The sequence below is a fragment of the Streptopelia decaocto genome, assembly GCF_964273445.1.
Source record: "Streptopelia decaocto genome assembly, chromosome: 5".
Lineage (NCBI taxonomy): Eukaryota > Metazoa > Chordata > Aves > Columbiformes > Columbidae > Streptopelia > Streptopelia decaocto.
This window is the reverse complement of record NC_138659.1, coordinates 19683951-19708129: the sequence shown is the minus strand read 5'-3', so window position 1 is coordinate 19708129 and position 24179 is coordinate 19683951. Positions and strand designations below refer to the sequence as shown.

The window sequence follows — 24179 nt, the reverse complement described above, 5'->3', positions numbered from 1 at the left end:
GAAACAACATTTAAACATTATTGTGAACTTTTTATAGTTTCAGTTTATATTTAGAAGTAAGCAAGAAAACAAAAAAAAAAGTACTTTTGGTGCCATGCTTTTATTTAAATGAAAGGAAAAAACTACACTGTACCACATAAGTAGCAATGACAATATTTTACAGCACAGCATTTGAAAAAATATGGAAGCTATGCTCCGTAGAAGTGGACAAGTAAGCACACAATACACTGTACATTTTTCAACAGTGCCCATTAAATCATAATTAAATAGCTGAATTTGGCTTTAAACAGCCAAATAATAAAAACTAACAGTCATACTAACATTAAAAAAAAAAATCAGTAGCTATTATGACTGTTAGAATATGAAATCTTGCTCAAAAAAACTAAGACGAGTTTGGCAATTGAGTTGTAGCAACAATAATAATACCCCTGATGAAAGCACCAGTGTGTTCTGAAAAGGTCAGTGATAAATACTGGCCTTTATGGAAAGCTTCCTTTTTTTTTTCCTTTTTTTTATTTTTTTAAACATGATCCCAACCAAAGATCCACTGTAATTAGAAAATTTGCAGGCTTAAAAAGGAAAAGTGTATCTAGCTTTACTTTTCCTGTATTAAGTAAAACTTTATACTGCGAGCAATGAAATTTTCAACTGCATTATTCACATTCTACTTTTAAACATTGCACAAATCTCTTACCTGTTGACAAACGTAGATTTCATAATACATTCAGATATATTTAAAATTACTGAAAGAATTCCTGTCATGTATTTAAGCTCACTTTGATTAGATTGATGTGTGTGTGTCTTTAAGGTGTTGCAAATTTTCGGTTAAATCATAGTACAGATTTTAGAAATAAAACACCTCTCATGATACAACTTCTTTTCAAGTTATTCACCACATGTGTTATCAGTGAATTCCAACCTCCTGATTTCTTGAATCACTGTATATGATACACAGTTTCATATTGTTTTTCAACATGCTCCTACAGTGGTATTCGTAGGAACTGTCTAACAGGCAGAATGTGCAAACCCTCTTCCCCTTTTTAATATTTATATCTTATATACACAATATGTATACACTTGAAATATAAGAGTTACATATCCTGGTGATATACATGCACACAGTAGGAATCATCTAACCACAAATAGTTTTGAGCCACATACATATTAAACATGTATTTTAAAGTGTTTTTTTTCTTTTTTTTTTTTACAGTTTTAACAAATATACATAAATATAAGAACATAAATTACAGTAAAACTGACAGCATTTTTGAGAAAATGTTTATAATCAGATGCATTGATGCCTAAGGCCTTATAATAATTTAAAAAAAGTACTGTTCTAAATTGCTAAATGACATCTCATTCCTGTGCATCTTTTGTATAAGTAAATGAGCACATCATAGTAGTGAGAGATAGTTTCTCTCAAACCAGTTTAATGAGAGAAACATGAACATAGTTTTAGTCTCCCCATGAAACAGAATGGACTACATACTTACAGAACAATACTGTCTTATGTTAATGTAGTTGTCACGACACTGAAACAGAACAGAATCACAAATCATTCAAGTCTTTTCCTGAGAATGAGATTTTTTTTTTCCCCCAACAAATCCTCTGGTGTACATTATCAAAATAGCCACAGATTTAGGGAGGCTTCAAGTTTGTAGTTTCTCTTTTTTTTTTTTTCTTTTTTTTTTTTTCTTTTTTTTCAGAACAGTGCTATGTTAGAAGCAAATTATAAGAGAAACAAACACTGAAACGGAATAGTGATCTATAAAATAATCAAACACTGTTTTGAAATAAAATGCAGCCCTTTATAAATAATACTGAAATCTGCCTAGAATTTGTTGTTGAGAATGGCCATATTATAAGTTTATTGAAATGTCATTTAGGCTTTTTTGACATATGTATTTAAACTCACTAAGAGTCACAAGACATCATCTGTTAGATCACATCAAGAAAACAATTTACTAAGCCACTGAAAATCCTTAGCAGAAGCCTGTTCTCTAGAAAATTGATTTACATCTGAAGGCAGGAAGAACAGACAGTGGCCTGGATCTTAAAATCAATGGGAATTAGATACATGACTTCTGAAAGATCTGTGACTTAGTGAATTCTGTGATTCTTCTGAATATTTTTAGTGTTCTGTCAGGCAAACCTCAGGGATCTCGTTCTGAGTTTCACAAGTTCCTTCCTTGGAGCAGCAGTGCCTGACCGCGTGTTTGCTCTTATCTGGAACAACGCAAAATAATGCATGTTTGCTCAAACTGCTTTAGAGGTCTACCTAGTCTTTTTACTTTGCATTTTATTGGTGTCATACACATGCACATGGTCAGACACTACATCTCAAATGGTAACTTACTGAAACAGGAATGATTGCACCACCTAATTATACCCTGAGTTTTTAAATAATTCATTTGAAGGAAACTTCAAGCAGTTCAAAGGCTTTTCCTTTAGTGTTTAGTCTACAAGCAAATCAGTATTATTTAATTGAAAAATAACTATAAATACTTAGGGAAACGAATCTTGATTGTGTTACGGCACACAATAAGGATCTTGCAGAACAGACCCATTCAGCTGCTCCTCAGTGACATACATCTTATCGTTTAGTCTTTATAGTAAGTCAGTATGCAAAGTTCAATGGTTTTGAGAATACTAAGTATTTCTTTAGTGAAAGAAAAAATATTTCCAGACAAGCACAAATACAAACATGTAAGGCAACAGATGTAACAAAAATGTAGTTTGAGTCACTAACGATGAACATTCAGTGCTTCAGTGTATCTAATCAAAATACAGAGCAAATATACTCCATATTGTATTAGCACATACAAACTCCACACAAGTCAAACATTTCCGTAATCACTCAATTATTCGCCTAAGCGGTAATCTTCTGCACTCCTAAACACTGTGTTTACATTCCAGTTGGACATGATAATAGAACTTGGTGTCCAGTTTTAAGTTCTAGAAGTTTTGTTGGCAACTAGAAATCTATTTCCTATAGGCAGTAAAGATGAAGTGCAAGTTTATCATAATTGTCTGAAGCAAATTCTTCCCCATCTACGATGCCTTCGTGGGTAAAAGTTTCTTAGGAGTTACAGGTCTCTTGGTTTGCCACAAATGGCTGTGGATGGTGATTGCATCAACACTGGCAGATAAAGTTTTAGCAGGTATGTGGCTAAACTGCTTCCTGTCAGAGTTGTATTTATACAGTCCCTCTATCATTTTCTTTGTGATAGATTTGGGACCTATTCCTGTTAATTTATTGATTTCTTCAGTATCAGGGCAGTATGTATATAGCGATCGGAACTGGCAGCCCGAATCCCGGAACAAGATTAAGAAATTATTTGCATCGGATTTTTCCATTTCCTTTAAAAGAAAAAAGAAAAATATTCACAATATGAATTTTGCATTGTAGTCAGAAAATATTCAGTATCATTAGATTGTCATTTTGAATTTGTTTTCTATTAGAACTGAAACTTACGTCTAACACTTTCCACAAAAAGACCTTATTTTCAATCATTACCATTTGCTAAGCTTCACCTATCTGAACTTCAGTTAAGTAGCTACATTTCTCAAGCAAACCCTTATTTATTTAGACAATTTCAGCTACACTTGTTTAGTTGTACTTCAAGAAGAGACATCCTAACAGATTTATTGTAGACCAAATATAAATTCTTTGATCTGTTTCATCAAGCAGGTCTAACAGTTGCAAGTTTGGCAACAGGTAATTTAGATCTCTCTAGATGTGCCTGAAGGATCCTCCAGAGCTAAAATGGGGTTTCAATCACCCCTAAATCCATTCAAGTTTGGTCAAACCATAAAGTAAGTAGAAGTCTTTTAAGCAAAAGTTTTTTATTAGCTGAAATCTTCAGATTCCTGTTCCACTCAACACAACTTCTACAGGACAGGTACCCTGAACATGTACAGCTCCACCAACTGACGTATGCTGTTAATACATCCTCAAGTTAGGTGTAACCTTTTTACACCTGTCCTTTCCTGGGATTTCTGGGGGTTACCATGCTCCCAGTTATATGAACTGAAAGAGGCTGTCTTGATTTCTCACTTGTTATTTCCCAAAAGTAGCTGGAAAGGCAGAGAAGGCAGCAGCTAGACATGAATGCAGAAGAATTACAAACAGAAGAAAGGGCAAGAAATGCTGCTGTGGAATTTGCCGTGGAAAAGGATTTAAATCCAGATTCCTAGTGCCTGTGTTCAATGATCTATTTAATCTGTCAGATCTGTCACAGTTGGTAAAAGGAACAGTTCAATTTCTCTCAGCCCTCAAGCTCCAAGTTATTCCTTTTGCATGGAAACACAGCTGGTCCCTAAGTTCTCAACCCTTAAATGTTTATGCATCTTCAGAAAGGTTTATACCAGCATAAGACAAAAGGCTGGAAGACACTCTTCTGTAGTAGAAAGTCCTAGATTTGCCCTACTGCTTGGAAACTGCAGAAAAGCGTAGGAGGGATGTACTTCAGTTCTTTCTGCTCACGCAACCAGTGTGCTTTAGTTCTAAAGGTCCCAGTCCGAGGATCAGTACGTGCAAGATGAATATTTTACATGTTACAGAGACGTTTGTGAGCAAATTATAGAAGTCTCCATAATGAAGTTCCCACATTAAACAAGCAGTAACAATTAACATGTCAATTAATTCAGCTTCCTGTGCTGTACATACAATGCAACAGCTGCTTTTTCTACAGCACTAGAAAACCTTTCTGGCTACACAGGAAGCAAGTCTCAGAAGTTAATCAAATCTTTCACCAGGGGCTGCCATAACCTCAGAAGGTCCCTTTCAATATTTGCATTTATAGTTGAGTGTCTTCCTAATGCCCGACTGTGATTTGATGTAGGTGTTTATGTGTTTAGTGGAAAAATACCCTTACCTCCAGTATCTTTTTCTTTTGACCTTCATTTACTTTTCCAGCCAAGCAGCAATGTGCCAGCGCATTCTGAATTATATACTTATTGGATTTAGCACTGGGTTCTTTGAAGAGCTTTGGTCCTATGGAGGAGGAACGACAAATCAGCTAAATTAATCAATAAGCCAACAAAGAGTTACTTCGAATACTGTGAAGTGCTTCTGGTATGGATCTTTTGCATGCATAAAAATACAAATCCAGGAATAAAATAGAATTAGGCTAGAGACCACAAATTTCACAAGCAAATAAAATGTCATTCTTTCAGCTGTTACTGCATTTGCTTACAAATGTGTCTTTCATTATTAAATCATTATTATTGGCAGTCTTGGGAAATGTATTTTCTTTCAGAGGACCTCTTCTATGAACAACAAAACTTTCTGGGTTTTTTTAACTAAAATTTCAGTCATCCAGGAGGGAGCCAAATCTTTTTCTTCATCTACACCTGTGATTTCAAAGGTGAGAGGCAAAACAATGAAGCTGATGCAGTGCTTAGAGAAATCTCCTCTCTTTTAATTTCTTAAATATATGTATACTTGTATCATTAAAAAACAAACAAACCAACCCCACAACATTTAAGTACCAATTCCAAATCTTAGAAAGGAGCATAACATACAAGCAATTAACAATTAAATTTAATATTGCATCTCAGTTTGTCCATGCCTTGGGAAAAAAGCCTAGAATCAACACAAAAAAAGCTGTATGAAATCTGACTGTGAAGATATTAAAATATGTGAAAAAAAGCCTTCTGTTCAGTTCCTAAGAAATGTATATTCCTTAATTTAAAAATAAAGGTCTATAATAATGATTAAAAGACGATTTTCAGCACTATGGCTCTCATGAGAAAACTCTGGAACAGCACCCAGGCAAAATCTTACTGTCTCTCCTGTGATTTAATTGACATACATGTGGCATAAACTGACACAAACTGACTGAAGTTTCAGGGTTTAAAAACAGGCAAGTAGTTTTTGATTTTTAGAATGAACACTTTGCCTCTCCAGACTTTAGTAATTTCAGCAGAAAGGAGATAATCTTGTTTTCAAAACAAACATTTCCCAGCACAAACAGAGCTACACGGGCCCATCAATCAAACTCGATCTCCCTAAAAGTTATTTTAGTCTCTACCAAACAAAGTGATATTAGGTGGGCAAAAATGGAGCTTTTATAATCCCGATGATGCACATACTGTGTATTTGGAGAAAAGGGATAAGTATACAAATACTATTTGATTCATAATATAACAAAGAATTAGAATTCAGATTGTGAAGTTTTTAATAAACAACAAAGGATCTGTTTGGAAACAAAGGGTGCAGAATACTTAAATTTACATTACTAAGAGATTTTTTTTTTCCCCTGTTGCAATTTGGTTTTTGCTTTTTGTAACTCTATTCTAAATTGAGCTTAAATTTCAACTCTTCTTGCCTTGCTGTAGAGACTCCTGAAGTGCACAGTGACCTGGGAGCCCATTTGCTGTTCTGAGCCCAACTGCGGTTTGTTCTGGTTATACCAAACGCTACTGGGTCAGTACTTTTATTTTGGATTTAAAATTTTAACCCTGTATTATTACCATCTATTTTAAAGACATTTCTGTGGAAGTGTCCTCAAGTTTTACGAAACCAAATAAAGATAACTGAAAACTTCTCATGCATAAAACCACTAATAGCCAGGTACTTTTCTGAATATTGTTGCTACTGACCTGTGTATTCTGTAGCAGAGGCGACTGAAGAAGTTGTAGATGCATTTTCCCAATCTTTTTCTCCATTACGACTACCACAACGACTTGGAGATAAAAATCCTTCCACAGACTCAGACCTAAACATTAATTTTAAACTCTATTAAAAAAAATTCAATATGAAAGGAAGGCAAACTGTATTAGGGTAGAACACAATGATTTGAATTGTAGACTATAAACCTAAAAGTACAGTATTTAGACAAGAAATTAACAGATAACTGAGTTCATATTCTGTATGAAGTATTTTGAGTGATGCAAGAAATTGGTATTTAGGTGAGGCAGATGTTAGAATGATTTTGAGCTACATCTGAGGGACAGAAACCTAATGGACATTTTAGACTGTAGAATATTATTACTAAGTGGGAATACTTCTACAGTGCTACTAGCAAAACAATGTTCTCTCATGTAGCAAACAAACCAGTTCTTGGCAGAATGATGAATGCGAAATAAAAATTTAATTAATTTATACTTATTACGGTTGGCAGTGAGAACTGCTGTATTTAAGACAAAACAATTTCCTTTCTCATTTTTGTTTTCACAAGCAGCGACTTGTGTGTTTTTTAGTTGGTGGTGTGGTTTGTTTTGTTGCTTGTTTTTTGTGGGGTTTTTTAAATTATTGTGGCTACTAGCAAAGAATAAGAAAAAAGTGGTATTATAATAACATTATCTGCATGCTAACTTCCAGTAATATAAGCAATAGCTGAAAATTGAATTTATAATCTAACCTACACTTCTTATGACTAGCACTTGCATGAAGAAGAGCTGAGAGGTATCACTGAAATTCACTCAGTGTGATCATCAAAAGACAAGGAAAAGGTGAAAGTATGGGTTTGGAAAGATATTGAAAATTTTTTCACCTCTGTTACTTTCAGCAATCTGTACTGAACTTTATCACATTAAAAATCTCAACCCCCTGAATCAAATCCAAAGCCAGAGGTTCATTACAAGCATAGTCTCCTCTAAAGTGTGTGTAGATAAGCTAAATCAAGCCTTTTCTAATAACCAATATAGCTGGAAGAAATCCGCCTTTCAATTAAAAGTGATCACTTGAGAGATGACAAGAGATATTAGGATATCTGGGTCATCATATTAAAGTTTCTTATGTAATAACAAGAGAGTTCTCAAAATATCAAAGAAATTGAAAAGTCAACCACAACCAGCTGCAGGCTTGTCAGAGTTGATGATCGATGCACAGCGGCCATGGAAAGATGACACGTGATATTGTAAGATGTAGCACTCCTTATCAAATCCCTTTTCCTAGTTTGCCTTTCTTTCCTATTTATTTTCCATTAAAAACAGTATTCCTCTGAATAGAATTAAGTAGTTATACAGAAGTAATATTTTTCCTCTGAATTCTAATATAGATTTTGTATATAAAATTAAGAATTTTTTATTATTTTTATATCTTCTTATTTCATTTTCAGGTGATTTTTAATGCAAAATAAATTCAGGTATTTAGAAAAGGCTGAAGTCCTAGTGAACATTTAATACTACCCTGTATGACTGTTAAGGGGCTAAAAAAAAAAAAAAAAGAGAAGAAACTTCTATGTTAAAAAAAGAAAAGCAGGTTTATAGCTGCACATAGCATACAGGTCTAATAAAATATCCAGAAATTGAGACTTAAATACAAGCAGGTGAATTGAAGAGGCTGTGTGAATTGCATTTTGTTTTGATCTCACTTATAGCTGCCCAACTGGTTTACCTGGTAAAATTTGTGAAACAAATGATCGTGGCTTGGCTTCCTGATGCCTGACAGTGCAAACAATCAACATCCTAATGTAGGAAAACATACCTGTTCTCGGAGTACACAATATATACATGACCTCTTTAAAATTCATGCTAGTTTATACAGCTGATCATCAAATTTTATTAAATAAAATGGTGATTTTAGCTTTACCTGGGTGTTCTCTTGCCTGACTGCACACTCTCATTGTCCCCTGTATTCAGCGATGCCAATGAAAGACTAGATACTGAAAAAACACGATAAAGCTGTGAACCTGGATAAAAACAAAGTTAAGGCTTATAAACCTATGCAAGTAGTAGAGTCTGTTCATTAGACCCAACACCAGCATCAGAAAGTCAGTAGGAGCTTTTATCTAAGAGTCTGACACCCATACTTGATATACCTGCATGCATATGGGGTGCTCTTCAGCTATTTTAAACACTTGCAGACAGCCAGGCACCTACAGCCCCCTGGGGTGGTCTCAGACTACACATCAATGTGAAGCATGGACATGGGAATATTTGCAGTATTGAATCAAAGTTAATAAGTTCTCATAAAACAGAGCTTAAGAGACTTAATTTAAAGCTTGGGATGGATTTTTGGAAGGTGTTAAGGCAATACCTTAAATTACACTAGAAGATGGAGGAAAGCAGCTAGAGAAAATAGAGCAGAATAACAAGGCTATGCGATGCTGTAACAAAAAGGATCACTGAGCAGTCTGGTTACCTTTTTCTAATTGTAAATTTGCAGCAATTCTTCCAATCATTACTACAGTTACATGATATCTAAAAGAATGCTAAATTGTTCCAAGTGATTAGTGTTGTTATGTTCATAACTATACATGTAGCAGGTGAGTGAAATAGAAAAAACACATGAAATACAAAAGTAACTTAAATTTTAGTTTAGTCTGTATTAGTGGGAGCCTCAGTACTCTTAATAATCACCATTTTATTTATCCATCTTTTATCTCCCAACTTTCATTCATTTTAGCTCTACAGGTGCAAGAAGAGATTAATGAAGAAAACACAGGTGTGTATGAAACTTGCAACGCAGGTTGGTGCTTCGCCTGGGTTTCCATACAGTTAACCTTTTTGTTTGTTGGTATATGCATGCATGCATAGCAGGTAAGTGACATTCATCTTTTCATTTCTACTGGCAAATTTTGCTTTCCAGTTTGGTCACGTGTAGCTTCAGTTTAGCACAAGACACTAATAAATGCACGTGCTTGTTAGTACCAAGAAACAAGCTGGTGTTCTAGCATGAACAGACTCTTTCCACATTAACGTTTGTTACCTGGTGGACCTTTGATTGGCGTCTTAGGTGATTCAATATGATCTCTATGAATAGACTTTGGACGTGGCTTTTTTTGTTTGATTGAGAGGGAACGTGGCTTTATGACCGTATCCATTTCTTCCATAAGCTTTAGCTGCTTCCTTCTCATATATTCTTGCTTAATAAATTCTCGTCGTGCTCGTTCATCCTCCTTCTTCTGACGTTCTTCTTCTGTTTTGCGTCTAAAAAAAATTATCAAATCAAGTCAGCAGTAGAAATTTTCCAAATTAACAGTTGTAGCTAGCGCAGCGAGGACAACACATGCAACAGATTTTTGGACCTTTGGAGTTCTCAGACACCAGCAAGGGGAATATATATATCTTTTTCTTTTTTACAATTTTCAGACAGTTTAAACTTTTTAGGATACTGTTACTACTAAAATGAAACTCATGTTTATTAGCTTGACTGCTGTAACTGAGTGAGCCTTGTGCATTCACGCACAAAGAAGCCCAAAGCGATGTGCTGTCCCTCCGGACACAAAGCGCGGGGCAGCGCTCTGCGGAGCTTCGCTCAAGCCAGTGGGACCCACATGTTGAGTCTGAGCTACAGACTGATGCCACCTGCTGACTTTCCAGGACCAGGTGGCCTGTGTCATCAGCTGGGCTCCTCAGCACATCTGGCTCTAGGATTAAGTATCCTGCATACAAAGATGCAATTTTTGGCATAGAAGTTACACTTCTAACTAAACCAGATGTTTTTACATTCAGTTACTGCTGATTTGGATCCGGACATGCAATTTTACCTTGTCTCTTCCTTCTTATGTTCTAGTTCCGCTTCCAGCTGCTGCTTTCGAAGCAGAGTCTCTCTTTCCCTTCTCAAACGTTTCTCCAACAATGCTGCTCGCTTCATTGCCATATCATTTTCTGCCTTTTGATCATCCTAGCAGCAACAGTATTTGAAGGAAAAGGAGCCAAAAATATTAAGATCTCTGAATTCAGCAACAGATTTTGCTAAGTCATTAGATACTCAATTCTGTACACTGGGTTGCAATATCCTAACATACTTTTGCAGTATTTGAAATAAATTTATTTTAAAAGATTTTTCTTAAGACTACTAAAAACTTTTCATAAAGGAATTTTTCCTTCCAAAGTCAAACATAAAATTCAACACTGATATCAGAAAACTTGCTAAGTGAAATATTTTAGTTTAGAGTCAGATCCCACACCACATCAACTCCTGTGTTCAGCTTCAGAAGATTCTATGTGTATGGAGATGAAGGTAATTTATCACAAAAGCAATAACTATGCAGCATATAGAAGTAACTTCTGCTGACCAAACCAGGTATTTTGTGAACAGACAACCAAGTTGCCCCTCAGACAAGTGATAGGAGGTTTTGGGGTATTCCAAGATGGAAATTCAAAAGCTTGATGGCTTTCAGTGTCTAGACCACTCTCACACCAAGTGCATTATAGTTAAAAGTCTGTCTGAATATACGTCTTTAATAAGACAACAGGGAGTGTCCCCAAATACCAACTTCAAAAGGGAGTCTTGAAAGACTGTACTTCCTTAGCCAACCAAGTGACGGAAAAAGACTTTCCACAGGACAACATTAACAGTCTGCATTTTTAAAAAATGTTTATGTACTTCAAAAACCTTTTAGTTAAAGCTGGGGGTGGGACAGGGAAGCAAGGGTGAGATGTGAGATGTTTAATTAAGGTCACCAAAGCTTATGTTAAAAATAATTCTATATTCAGCATACATCTTCCCTCACCCAAAACCCCAATCACTCTTCTACATGAATGAATGAAAAGGGATACTCTGGCAAGCTCAGAACTGCAGTATGGTAGAATATCACTACTCTCACGACGCCAAATTAATCAAGTGCACAAGATCCACTTCTACATCTAGAGTTACAGAACCATCTGCTCTGACTTCAATCACTCTGACTTCATCCCTGAAATCTGTATCTGAATTAACAACTTCCCTTTCAAAGGAAGCTTAATAGCAGACATATGCATCCACTAGTTTTCTTACCTTAAAAAAGAATCCACAACACACTTTCTGGTCATCCTCAAATTGTTCTCTATCACTCTCACCTTCATATTTCTCAACAGATACTTCGCCTTTTTCTGGTGGCTTCAAATCTGACAGGGAAACTTCAATTAAGTTTGCTGTTTTGGGAGCTGGTGTTGGTACAATGGGTTGGCTTAGCTGATCTTCATTTGGGGTGAGGCAAACAGTTTCTGTTATAGGCTGAGATAATACTTCAGAAACAGTAGATTCAATAGGTTTAATCTCCTTTTCCTCCAACTTCTGTTCAGGCTCTTTCTGCAATTTTGGTCCTTCTTCTTTTGCTACTTCTTCTGAAGGCTTGACTTCCTTCAAAAGGTTTCCCCTTAACTGAGGTTCACTTACATGCTCACCATCATCTCCAAAGCAAACAAATGATCTAGTCTGAATGGGAACCTGACTTGGAGAAAATCTCCTCAAACGGGGAAGACTATCCACAGACCGCGGGGCAGTCAAGGTTCGGTTTAGAGGTGTTATTTTCAGTTCATTTGGCCTAGGAGTCCTTTGCATTTTAATGTGAAAAGAGGCATTCTTCCTATTGGAAGACTGTGGAGATTGATGTGTAGAGCGAGGAGATTCCTGTGAGAAAGGCGCAACAGGGGATGGAGTTCCAATTTGCCTTGATGAAGACTTAAAGTCCCGAATCTGCTTCTGAGGAGAAGGCTGAGGAGGAGAAATAACCCAAGCCTGTTGCTCTCTCATCTGCATTAACATCTCCTGTTGAAGGGACAGACGTTGCATTTCTTGTTGTAGAAAGTGTAGGGAAGAATTTAGTTTTTCAATAGATTTTGTGTATTCTAAGAGGTCTCCTTCATTTAAATTTTCTTCTGAGGGGCTTGCTAAATTCCATTGCTTTTCAGCATCCATAGGAGTAGCAGGAGATTTTGACCACTTGCCATGAGAATTTTCAGGGTTTCCTTTTATTAATTCTGAAGTCTTACTAGGTTCATCCAATTTTTGAGTTTCTTTTTCTTTCAACTGATTACTGTCAGTGAATACCTTCTCATCTTCAGCTCCTGCTGCTTCTTCTCGGAGAGGCGATACTCCATCACCTTTCTTTTTCACAACATTAAGAAATGCCGTTCTTCCCATTTTCTGCCGCTGCTTTGTGAATGCAGCTTCAACTTTCTTCTTCTGCGCTTCAATGGCTCGCCTCTTTTCCTCTAGCTTCATCCTCAGATGTACCATTTCAGAAGCCAGTAACTGTGTAGTGTCTCTTCCTTGTGGAACAGATGCCTCCTCAGGAATATGAGTCCAAGCAACCACATGAGGGATGTTCAGCTCAGAACCTTCTGGCGTGGTTTTCTGAGAACTGCTTCCACTGCTTCTACTGTCTGTGTGATTCAGCTTCCTGAATTTCTGCTCTGCAAAGCTAGTCATTTTAACCCCTGAACTTGAAGAAGCACTACTGCCTGCCTGTGATTTAGTACTTACTGAGCTGGGACAGGGACTTAATTGATCTCTGTGGTTGCCAGCTCGCATGTCATAATCCTGGAGAAATTTAGATGGTTCTTCCATGTCAGAGTCCATGCTTACAGTATAATCCCTCAATGAAGAATCCTCGTCCATCGTCTCTGGAATATCTTCTGAAGGGACATGTATTCCAGTATCTACTTCTGTGTTGTCAGTCACAGGACTCAGAGCACCTTTTGTGTCTGTAATTATATCAGGGGTAGACTGATTTGGTTTAATGTTTGAATTCAAGATACTCATTTCCTGATTGTGAAGAAAGAACCCATTCGTAATTTGGTCTGATTGGATAACTCCAGGAGATTTTTCAGTGTCATGAATTATTTGCAGAGCCTCTTCAATGCTTGGTGTCTCAATCTGATTGCCAAAGTCATCCAGAACTGCTCTGTTTTGCAGAGCTCCATTTGGAAACCTGTAGTGGCTGCTCTCATTGGCATTTTTTTGATTTGTGTTAAGAGACTGACTGGCCTTTGAATCTTTATGAGCTATCACGTCCTTTTCCTCTTCAATATCTTGATTTCCCTCTTCTCCATTTAATGGCCTGAAGGACAGACTTTTTCTATGTTTCGGCATGCGGTTGATGTTTGCTGTGAGGCCTTCATTGCTCACTGATCTCGTCATTCCTCTGTTTGGAGTAGTTACTGGAATGCTTTTTTCTTTGTCAAAAGAAATGTCAAATGAAACTCCATGTAGTGATGACCTAATAGAGATTAGAATAAAGGGAATAACTGAGCAACTCATGGCTATTAACAATGAAATATTCACAGTTTTAAAATTATTTTAAGATTGCAGCATTAAGGGCACTGTTAGGTGTATTTTGCCTAGCTTCATATGCAAACATAATAAATACAAAATACACAATAAAACAGAATATAACAACATTTTCTTTAGAAATAGCCAACACTTCTTATTATGTTGGAATCAATTCTGGGCACTTTAGGAATATAGGAATTGCCATAGTAGATCGGAAGGAAGGTGTGAAAATTTGCACTTACTGAATAACCCACCGCTATAACTCTTACCAATTTAAATTCGTTTACATCCTACAGATTAAGAGTTTATTACCGATCTAACTGTTCTTACTATCCACAAAATAATACAAGTTTAAATACTACTGAGCTCATTAGCCATGAGTCTTACCACTGCTAGTTGATTGCATGAGTAAATGTGAACATATTTAATCCCAACCATTCAAATATCTCAAATACACTTCATTTCAATGTAAAAAAAAAAAAAAAAAAGGTGATTTATTTCTGAAGTTTGTTTCCTATTACTGAGTACTTGATCCATGATACAGTGTTCTCTTTCTTTTTCTACTTTTGCAAGTTGCTTACAAGGACTCTTTATTACAGGATTCTGAAAATCCAAACTCTAATGGGGCATTTATTACTATTTATAACCAATACATAATCATTTTTTAACCAACTTGTATGGTAAGACTACTTACCTTTTTTCTTTGGGCCATGTCCCTACATACCCATCTACGTAAGACATTGATGTGGACCTTTTGATGACTCCTAAGTGAAAGTAAAATAGAAACCAAGGTAGCTGCTATGGAAATATGATTTTAACATCACCTCCTGTTGCTTTAACAAATTAGTTTGCTTCATTACTTAGAAGACTGAGATGGCAAAAAAATGATTTTGCATTAAGAATACAAGCTAAGTCACTTTCATCCTGAATATATATTACACCCCTCATCCCTAAAAGAATTTACTATTGAGTAAAATGTACTACAAATACTATTAAAAATATACTACAAATACTTGTTGAAAGCTATATTCCACATTACCAAAACAGAAGTCAAATTAAAAAAAATATACACAATATAAGAAGTAGAAACACAAACTTTCCATTTGTACGCTTTATAAATTACAGAACCCATTCATTAACCTTTAATGTAAAACTCTCCTAGTAATTTCTGCATAAACACTGTTTGAATAAATTTAAGTAAGATAGCAATTTACTCAGAAGACAACACCTTGTCTCATTGTTTCTTCCACCCATTTGTAAAGTGTTACCTGGAACAGATGAATAAGGCTGTTGGGGTGTTTGCAGTTGCTGAGATGGTGTGTAAGTTGGACTCTCCAATCTATAAAGCAAGAGACATTAACTTATAAGAAATACATCACATCATAAGGGCAACCAGACTTCATGTCCTGGGCCAAGACAAAAACAGATTTATTTTTTGTGACCGGGAAGAAAGGAAGGTGTAATTATTTTATTGAAATACTAACGTATTAACTAAAAAGAGAACACTTATTACCTTTAACTGGACCTAGTGCAGATAGACATAAAAAGTCAAAAAGTTATTTCTCCTACACAAATGGTCACTGAGCACTGATAGTTCTGTTAACATATTTGTTTTCTGATTTATTTAATGTAAACGTCACTATTAGAAGGTTCTCATTTTTAGGGCTGATTTTAGCAAAAAACCCAAACATAAACATGAACAAAATGAGGCAGTTCCTACTGGCCTCAAAACTGAGTGACTGCAGCTAAGATCACACACTTTTCATGCATCTCTCTTTTCAGTTGCTTAGTCTGAAATTTCTACTTTGTGTCTGGACTGAAATACACACTATATGTGGATAAAGGAGATCATGGGACAGATAGGAATTTATAACTATAAGAAACATATTGACTACTAAAACAGTAATTACAAAGATTTCCTCTGTTTCTACCTAAAACAGATACTTTTGTTTGTTTATCGAGAAGGTCTGTAATAGACTAGCTGTGTTAATCCAGAACAGGATTAACATAATTCAGAGTTTTGATCAAGGTGCTTCTTCATGATCAAAGACACGTGCACAGAGACGCATGCATTTGTATGTAAAACGCTTCTACAGAAGCCAGACTTCAAAACCACACTGCATTAAATCCTTTCACGTTTTGAATTTTGTTCACAGAGTTGAAGAGCATGCTCTCAAACTTCCTTTTCTCAATGTGTAATTTGCAAAATATTTGTTCAGTGCTTTTATAGTTTATATGCAGTATGCTCTAGAAATGTTTCTAAATATTATTTGTGGGAAGGACATTCACATCAATTTACGAAAAATATTGTTGTTTTACAATCCACAAAAGCATCTTTTATAAGCATATACCAAATTACTCAAAAAAGGTTCTCATATATGCCTGATTTTTTGGTGTTAATAACACTACACACCAGCTACATGACAAATCTGTTTGGAATCGCATTTGAGATTTCTGTGAAAATTTAAAAATCATAAAGTCTATAACTTATCTTAAAAGAAAAGCATGCATTCAAAATTTCATCCAGTAGCCTGTGAAAGTTTGCTACCACAAATGAAATCTATACACTTCATTTCTCAAAAAAACACTGATTTGGGCAGCACGACTGTGGTTCCATGGCAACCTCAGCCATCATAACCACTCACTGCCACAGTCCCACTCCCTCCCCTGCACTGGATCCAGCTCTCCAGCCTGGCCTCTGAGTCACTGCAACAAGCTAAGCCAGCAGAAAAACATTCGCTTTTTCTGACTGCCTTAGTTTTTTCCATCTCTGTACACTGAAATGACGCTGTCAAACAGCCCAGGGGACAGGAACGTGCAGTTGGAACAAGGAGGAAGGTCAGAAGCAGGACATCCTGTGGTCGGGTCTGCTCTGCCAAGGAACCTGCAGCCCCCGTGTCAGATTCCCACCGTCTGAGAACGCTTTTTAGGCGCCTCCTTTGTCCTACAATGCCGTGAAGTATCATCAAGTTGGATGAAGTACATTGGTTTATGAGGATTACTCTCAACACTCCAGCACAAATCCATTTCCATGACTTGTACAGACATTAAAGCAGTGTGGCGATGAGATACTAGAATACGCAACCCACCACCCACAAGGGGTTCACTGTAATTTTTACTGTGTCTCTGAATAAGTCTCAGGAAACATGAGCAATACTACAAAACACCTTAGTGGCGACTTAGAGACTTAAATTTGCAATGGTAATGGCACTAAGGAACATAAGTGCTTTTGTAAGTATGAACTGAATTCCGATGCTTGTCCTAAAACTTCCAGTCAGTTCTATTTAGAGGCCAAAACCATCTACACAGCTAAAAATGTACACAGAGAAAACACAGGTTTAAGTTGATGAAAAATAGAATATCTTACTGACAAAATTTGTTAGAGAAGGGATAAATGCAGGGTTAATGGCTTCAGCTGCAGGGATCTAAAAAGATCTGAGTAAAACACAGTCAAGACCACAGATAGACTTGTGTTTTCTCCAGTATTCACCTACTAGCTTTCTTTAAATGTAAAGAAAAATCTTCTCCACAGTGATCGCTACAGCACAAGAGAAAATACGGCACAGAACTCTGTTCCTTAAGTCTAGTTTGTTTTCAAGTATAACTGACATTATGATTTATTATCTTCATAGAAAATCTAAAAGATAAGTCACTGAAGTTTTTTTTATGAAGGGCTCTTAAAGGGGGATGTCAGGTTGGAACCCACATAAAAATAGTGATATTTACTGCAAAGCTTTCTTTGTTCTGTTGGACAGTCATAGTTACAAGTGTTTGCTGGACTGCCTGCAGTGGCTTTGCAAAGTGCAAATGGCCTTGGAAGTCCCTGTTCCAAAAGACATCTTCTAAACTACTGTTTCCTTTTCTCCTGGTTTATATGCTCAGTTTACACTAAAATAACCTCATTGTCTACAAGGGAAACGTTTCAGATACACACAGGAAAAAGAGAGTCAGAATCATAGCATTTAATAATAGTAAGAAATACTACTCCCTGACCAAAGTCAGCATCGATTCCTAATGGCTAAAAAAAAAAATTAAAAATCCCCAAATCAACCAAACACTCCCTGCGCACAAACCTCATTGAAAAACAACAGAAAAGGCTGACTGGGATTAGCTTGGTTGGCAACCAACGACTTGCTGAATAACCAATTAAAATGCTAATTTTGTCCTTCTCCTCTGTATCAGCTCAGACACAACGAGTAAACCTTTGCCCCCAAATATAAAATATAATGCAATGCTACTCCTCATCCACTCTGTTCACACCACATCACTGGAAGGCTTTCTTTTCCCTGTTAAAAGATTAAAAAGAAGGCCTAACATGCAATTTCTGCCTCTTATCAAACAGGGGAAACAGGACACTTTATATCGCTTCCAAACCTGTAGCATTAATATTAAAAATAAAGTTTCACATGTATTTACAAAAAATAGAAATAATGCAGAACATATTTAATAAGCAGTTAGCTTTTCATTCTTGATGCTCGCAAGACTTGGGAAGTTCATTGTAAGTATTTATTTTTATCTATTTGACCTTCGTGGTACTTAAGTAACATAATCAGACCAAATTAAAATGCCCACTCAGTGGTTTTCTTGCTGTTATCTTAGTTTACTTCCTTTACCATTTTTGAAAATTGGTTGTGAATTCCAGCAAAATAGCTCGCTCAGAGCAGACTTGGTCAGCAGCCCCTGGTGAAGCTGAGGAGGACAAGGAGGCTGTGTGACACTTCCCTGCGGAATGGTAAGGGTTGTTTTGGAAACTGGTGAGACAGCAGCGCGCTGGCCGAGCTGCAAACACCAAGAGTGCAAACGTGAACATGCTGCCTGCCACCCACGGGGCAGCGGGGAAACAGCGAAACTACGGGATCTTCCACCAAATTCTACAGATTATATTGGGTGACTCGATCCTTGAGCATTACAAAAAGGCAACAAAATGAAATAAAAGACTGTTTGTTTTTTAATGGGAAGGAGAAGATTGTGAAACAGTACTAGTGATTCTCTGACATTACCTGGCTCCGAAGTCAGAACCAGATGGGCCATCCACATAATTTCTTCTGTTAGCATTCAAGCTGTGAGCAGAAGCTGTATCTTTTGTGGGTTCAGCTGCCAGGAAGAACAAAACTCTAGTTATTACAGTTTAGTATTCAATTAAAATCCATAGTAGAAAAGCTGTCTGAAATAACCTGAAATAATTATTTCCAACAACTTAAAAATTTTTCATTGGTTTCCTTATTTAGATTAAAACCCAGTTACTTCCTTTCAGCTTTACCTCTTCCAAAGTTCCCATATGGGCTCTAATTAAAGGAATGGAGAATGACAAAAATAACTAGGGAAGGAAAGAAATAATAAAACAAAAAACCTGAAAAAGCACCACAAAATCAAAAGCAAGCAAACTTTTCAGCAAAAATAAATATTCTTCTTCTGGAATAAGTTTTTCTAATTTTTTTTTTCCCCAAACCCATCAACTGAATTTTCAGCTAGAAAATAGTAGTTTTATCATATCCTAAATTAGTTAGCAATGATTAAAAGACTTAAATAAATTTTTTATGCGTTTTAAAGCATATAAATGAAAAAAGGCATAAAAGCCATGCAATGAAAATCTATTCCTAGCTCTTGGAGAGCCACTGATAGCACTACTGTATGAATGTTTAAGCTACCATGACTCTATACTCATTAACAGATCTCAAGAGCTACCTGAGGTGGATTTTTAAATTCCAGAATTTACTGATGGAAGACTGTGCCTTTGCACCCAGGTACAAAAAGCAATTTTACAATTAACTATCTGTCCACTTTCCCCAGATCTACACTCCTTTATCTCAGCATAATTTCCTCAGCAATACAAGCTCTTCAGGCTAAATTCTGTTCTTAGCTCCTTATTATGTTTGTAATCCCTGCATGGGCATAAATGGATTCTAGGCTTGTTCAGGTCAGGAAAATTTGCAAGTGATTATACCACAACAATTCAAATGAGTTTTTGGTAATAGATATCAACATCTAATTATGATTTATGAGATGAAGATTAACATGAGGAAAGAGTACTTTGCTGCTTCTTAAAGGGGGTTGTATGCCACCAAATCCTGTTAGCTAAAATGTTCACTGTATTTGTGAACACAACGGCAATCTGTACACATACATTAAAAACATGCATATTAAAACTGATCCTTAATATAATTACCTTGGGGATGCACAACAACACGAGGTTGTACAAATGATGGCTTCACCACTTCGAACCACCAGAACAATTCTGCCATGAACACCATGTAGTTGCTCTACCAAAAAAGAAGATATGTTTATGGTAAAAGGCAAGCCTACAAATAAATAGATTAAGCATTATTTGGGATACACCTCTGCATTTCATCCAGTTTACATTGTCTTCTCTACTGATTTCTCAGAAAGTAAGATCAGTAAGACTGAGCTGCAGCACCAACTATATGATACACATAACCTGACCAGATGGTAACCGTTTGGGTTGAAATGTTTCATTATAAGCACATGCTCAGAACCTGATGTCTTTATACATGGCAGAGAGGTATGTGGTGGGTGCAGAGGGATACCTGCCCAACGGATTAGCCATTTCCATTCAAAAGAGCAGTGAAAATTCCATCATTTTGCAAGGCTAGGCAATAAGATTTTCAGAGCCCTTTAATGTGAAAAAACTCTGGTAGCCCTTAGTTTCATTGTAGGAATTTGGAATCTGACTTAGGCCTCTGTGTCAATCACATGCTTTTTGCCACATTTGAAGATCTAGCCCAATTGACAAGTCTTTAGTGCAAATCAAAAAGCAGCAGCAGTGTTTGTTCAGCGCAGGTTTTAGCTCCAAAGATCACAGTCCTGAGCCGCTCCGTCCACAAGGTTCAGCTGCTTCACATCTAGAAATAGCAGGTGTGGGAGGTCAACGAGCCCAGGCCTGAGCTGGGCCTGGCAGGTGCACAAACGCGTCAGCCACCTCACCACATCCACACAACAGCACAAACCTCCCTTTATGTGTTACATTGGGAGACCATTATTAAACATGTTTTTAAAACAGTTTAAAATAAAGTCTTTCTGACATAAACCCCAACAATGTCTAGCTAACAATACTTATAAAACCAAGCATCCTTAATCACTTTTTCATGCCATTAACACTAGTATAATTTCAAATGTCAGTTATTTTCTCCACTTTGTTATTTTCATTTAACATTTGGTACAGCTTAAATGGGAATATATAAATTAACAACCTCACTGGTTTAATTTTTGCTAACTAACAACACCACCAAGAGCAGCTGCAGCTTATAAACTAACGTTGAAACCCAGAAATATATTTCTGTGGGACCTTCTTTAAAAATAACGCTTTCTTAATATTGGTCTTGTAAAAATTTCTGTACTTGAGAAAATTAGCATTTCTACACTAAACTATGAGACACTCTATTTTTCTTGGAGAATGAAATTAAGTGAAAATAGTATCTTAGAGAAAGTGGGAATTTATTTAACGATTTGTTTCAGACAAGAGTTTTAAAGGAAAGCAATATCTCCTGAGTTTTGTGGTAATACAAAACTATCAGAGCTGATGTAGAAAAAAACATTGTTTATTTTTGGTTTTTTTTAGAATGGAGTCAACTTCTACATTTTCTGTGGCTGAAGGTGATCTTCAGTATAGACTTTGCCATTGTAGATATTAGCCGAGCAATCTTTATACACAGGAAACATTCTCATGAGCAGAGCATGGGACATTTTTCTAATTTCCAGCCCTTTGTTAGCTGGGATGCTTTCCTTTGTCTCCCAGAAAACCTTGCTGCAGACTAAGAACTGCATTTGGGCTCCTGAAATAAATGCATATGGTCTTTAAAATTAGTTTAAACTTACAAATAATTTACTTATTCAATTTCACATAACTCTGCAGGAGAGAGCCATACATATCAACATGTATGTTATTTCCTTTCTAAAGGATTTTAGAAGAATAAGGAGTATTAATTAGATAAGAGCTAACAAATTACAGAACTCTAAGATTATAGCAAATGATTTAGCTGATGGTTCTTGAACAAAAATAAGATGAATTCTGAAAAAGTAAAACCAGTGGTACATGGTTTCTTTTTAACTTTGTCCAGTGCAAAATTTTTCATGTTGACTCAGGCACACAGAGCTGCAAAGTCTGGATGTTTTCTGTCATCAATTCACCAGCTAGAAGAGGAAAATCTAAGCAGAAAGACAAAGCTTTTTATGATTCAGTAGGAAATAGAAGAAAACTGCTTTGTATTCTCTGATGGACTCATAAACTTTCCACTGCATAACTACATAAATACGAGACTGCTCACATTCAATGTTCAACTGTGTGTTTAAACACACCTGGCATATGCCCACAGAGGGTGTACTCCAAAATTGTATCCATACTATGTAAGATTTCTATGAAAGACTTTAACAGCTTCACTATGTTTTCAGTCCTTCAAATGTCAAATTCCACTGTTGCACTAGTTTTGTTGCCATAAACATGAGTACCTCAAATCTTGGAGTGTGAGCAAACGTTTGACAAAAATTCTAAAAACCCTGTTTTATTTCAGAAATAAACCACAAGCATTAGGGGAAAGAACATATAATATATTTTTTTTTAATAAACAAAAATTTACAACAAAAATGTTTAGTAAGTGACATAACCTCAATTCTGTATCAGTAAATTTTTCTGAAGCTTTTAATTCAGATTTCTTTTTCCTGAGTATCTCTAATGCAGATAAGCCTTTAGTCCAGCAAAGGGATACTCGTAGACTGAAAGCTGCTCATACACTTACGTATATGGTGAAGAGATCAGCCAGATGTTGCCATAGTTATTACATACGAGCTATAAATAGACCAGGAAAAACCCCATCTCTGCTTATTCAGCACAACAGAACTGAATGAGGAAAAACTCACACCAAAATCTTTTCCATTCAGTGAAAATGTTCAGCAGAGTATTTTGGGATCACACACTGATTTCATTAGCAAGCGATATACATGAAGAAAAAAAATCAGATGTACATCTCAGACAAATTATGATTTAATACTACAATTTCTAAATATCACAGAACTGAATATATCACATTTTCTACAATTTTTCTCTTAATATTTTCCTCTTCTCCCTACCTCCTCTCAAACTTTTGTATGTTTTAGTTGTTTTTTTACTACCAAAAATGAATTACAAAAAATTCTAACCATAGCTTTGTCTTCATCTGAAATAATACTTTAAATATCCTAATTTCTCATGTTTATGTTGAGATGCTGCATTTAATAGTGTGACTGTTTCATGCATATTCCTTCTGAAAATATCTTCTCTGCAGTCCTGAGCTACTGCAAGACAGTTTTTCCAAAAAAATCACCAGAGCAGTATTTACTGAAGTAAATATGAAACTGTTGGCTGCATAGTCTGCTCAGAACTGAGGTTGCTTTAGAAGTTTGATGGTGAAACATCATGATGGAAAGCACATTTTCTCACAAGTTCTTTTTAGTCAGAAAGTGTTGTTAATAATGATAATCAAAGGGGAAGATTGATGATCAGTAACTTAATTTTTTGGAAAAATGAACTGTGAGTCTGTAGGAATCCTGGGACCCCAGGCTAGAAAGAATGTAGATATTATTTCCAAAGATTTTTGCCTTGATTAAGCTGACAAAAGTTCTAACAGCTCATCACATGATTATCACTTGCACTTATACGCAAAAATATTCAGAGGCATAACAGGATTTTAATAGTACTAAAAAATAACTAAGCTCCGAGCAGTTCAAACTGGCTCAAAACCATTGAACAGCAGATGGCAGACTTGCAGCTTCAAAGATGCTTTGATTTGCCAAACATTCTGATTTCATTTTTTTCTATCTGATATTTGCAGACTAGTCATCAGTTGCATGTAGCCAGCTGCACTACTGGTTGCGTTTTCTCTATTGCATCTTCTGGTACTGTATGATAAAAATAAAAATCTGTAAAACATATTGGGAGATCATATTTTGGAAGAAAAAAAAATTCCCATATTCTGAGTATAAAACCTAAAGTAATTAGTTGCTTCTGTATCAAAAGGAGACAAGCTAGCTCATTTTATAAAATTTTATACAAAAAAGATAAATTATTTTCTTTAATGTCTCTATTCCCCCTCCACAATTTTAAAAATCACCATTAATTTAAAAATCAAATTTCTTAACAGAAATAGTACCTCTACTCTTGCAATTTAAAATAAATTGTATCCTTCTAATATTTATAGGTTTTAGATCCACATACGCCTACAAGGTCATATATGCAAGTGATACAAATTATTTGTAATCT

The 24179-nt window shown here is 35.9% G+C and overlaps 1 protein-coding gene across 5 annotated transcripts in view; it reads right to left on the bottom strand.

The window, feature by feature from the left end:
* Nucleotides 1–1264: 1264 nt before the first annotated feature.
* CAMSAP2 (calmodulin regulated spectrin associated protein family member 2) overlaps nt 1265–24179 on the bottom strand; it is an 83784-nt gene continuing 60869 nt past the window's right edge. For 3 of the 5 annotated variants that reach the window (XM_082054802.1, XM_082054804.1, XM_082054805.1), the window contains 11 exons: nt 20097–20190; nt 18931–19024; nt 15199–15269; nt 14625–14694; nt 11672–13877; nt 10440–10576; nt 9659–9879; nt 8540–8639; nt 6607–6722; nt 4878–4996; nt 1265–3360 (listed from right to left, as the gene is read on the bottom strand). In XM_082054802.1, coding sequence (XP_081910928.1) covers nt 3052–3360; nt 4878–4996; nt 6607–6722; nt 8540–8639; nt 9659–9879; nt 10440–10576; nt 11672–13877; nt 14625–14694; nt 15199–15269; nt 18931–19024; nt 20097–20190 — 3537 coding nt within the window. In that variant the 3' untranslated portion in view covers nt 1265–3051. The remainder of the gene's footprint in view (nt 3361–4877; nt 4997–6606; nt 6723–8539; nt 8640–9658; nt 9880–10439; nt 10577–11671; nt 13878–14624; nt 14695–15198; nt 15270–18930; nt 19025–20096; nt 20191–24179) is intronic. The other 2 variants (XM_082054803.1, XM_082054806.1) reach the window with 1 other exon arrangement.